Source organism: Perkinsus marinus (genome assembly GCF_000006405.1).
Source record: "Perkinsus marinus ATCC 50983 genomic scaffold scf_1104296936966, whole genome shotgun sequence".
Classification (NCBI taxonomy): domain Eukaryota; phylum Perkinsozoa; order Perkinsida; family Perkinsidae; genus Perkinsus; species Perkinsus marinus.
The window spans coordinates 8554-10308 of NW_003213976.1; the positions used below are offsets into that span (position 1 = coordinate 8554).

The 1755-nt window shown below is 31.2% G+C and overlaps 1 protein-coding gene across 1 annotated transcript; it reads right to left on the bottom strand.

Moving 5' to 3' along the window:
- Positions 1-179: 179 nt before the first annotated feature.
- Positions 180-1026, bottom strand: Pmar_PMAR018741 (hypothetical protein; the record flags this gene model as incomplete). Its single annotated transcript, XM_002783547.1, has 4 exons — positions 180-220; positions 575-713; positions 829-905; positions 957-1026. 4 exons carry the CDS (start codon positions 1024-1026, stop codon positions 180-182), a joined length of 327 nt encoding a protein of 108 aa, XP_002783593.1.
- Between the last annotated feature and the right edge of the window lie 729 nt (positions 1027-1755).

A 1755-nucleotide genomic window follows, 5' to 3' on the forward strand; every position in this document is an offset into this window, starting at 1 on the left:
GTGGTATTACCATGATGATGATCCTTACTACTAGTAGGACTAAACGGCTGGATAACAGCAGCAGCAGCAGCTTGGATATCTTCCCTCAATGCCTTGTAATTAATCATCTCACAGTCGTTAGTAAGATGAGAGTAACTACTACTACTACTCTTCGTCTCTTAGTATCCTTCATCATAACACTACCGTTTGAGTAATATATCCTTCTCATCCTTAGTAAGAGCTTCATATAATGGGAAGTTTCGCAAGAATTGTGTAGTAGTAACACTACCAGTATTATGATGATCAAAGACCTCAAACCTAATGAGACTGCTACTGGTGATGATCTCAATAATAATCCTACTGGTAGTTTAAGGAGAATCCTCGAGTGGAGCATAAGAATCCTAGTCTATATAGTACCCTAATTAGATCAGCATCAGCATACCTACACATGTATTACCAGACTATTGTTATTCAGAGTCTTGTTACTCATCATAATAATAATAGTAGTGTTGTTGTTACCTTTTCTCATCAAGGTCGGTGATAGTAGTAGTAGTGATATGATCATGTTTTTCTTCACCAATAGTACTACTACTACCTGGTTGTGGTATCTCTACTGTTGGATACTTCTCTAAATGCTTATATAGACAGAATACTTTATTTACATCATCACAGAAATTAGCATAATGTATCATACCATTCTGCACTTGATAGTATTGTGCCAAGAGTTCATAAGCCTGATCATATTAATAATAATATCATCGCTGAGCCTATTAATGCTTTTACTACTACTACCTCTTTATGTTGTATGTGAGAAGAGGATGATGATGATCTTAAGATGGTATCGAGTACTCTAATAAACTGAGTCGAAGTGATAACCTTATGTCTATATGGATCAAAGTCAGCGAATGCCTCGTCAATACGTAACCCTAACAACATCAAGTGTCATAATCATCCATATCTGTTGGTAGCATTATTACGTCTCTCGAATACATATCTTTGTATCTTCTTTATAATCTCTTGTATAACACTATTCTTTACTTCTGACATTATATAAAGAGGTGTATACAACTATAATCATTATAAAGAGGTGTATACAACTATAATCATTATAAAGAGGTGTATAGAACTATAATGATTATAAAGAGGTGTATACAACTATAATCATTATAAAGAGGTGTATACAACTATAATCATTATAAAGAGGTGTATACAACTATAATCATCTGGAGAGGTGTATACAACTATAATCATTATAAGGAGGTGTATACAACTATATTCATTATAAAGAGGTGTATACAACTATAATCATCATAAAGAGGTGTATACAACTATAATCATTATAAAGAGGTGTATACAACTATAATCATTATAAAGAGGTGTATACAACTATAATCATTATAAAGAGGTGTATACAACTATAATCATCACAAAGAGGTGTATACAACTATAATCATTATAAAGAGGTGTATACAACTATAATCATCATAAAGAGGTGTATACAACTATAATCATTATAAAGAGGTGTATACAACTATAATCATTATAAAGAGGTGTATACAACTATAATCATTATAAAGAGGTGTATACAACTATAATCATCACAAAGAGGTGTATACAACTATAATCATTATAAAGAGGTGTATACAACTATAATCATTATAAAGAGGTGTATACAACTATAATCATTATAAAGAGTGTATACAACTATAATCATCATAAAGAGTGTATACAACTATAATCATTATAAAGAGGTGTATACAACTATAATCATTATAA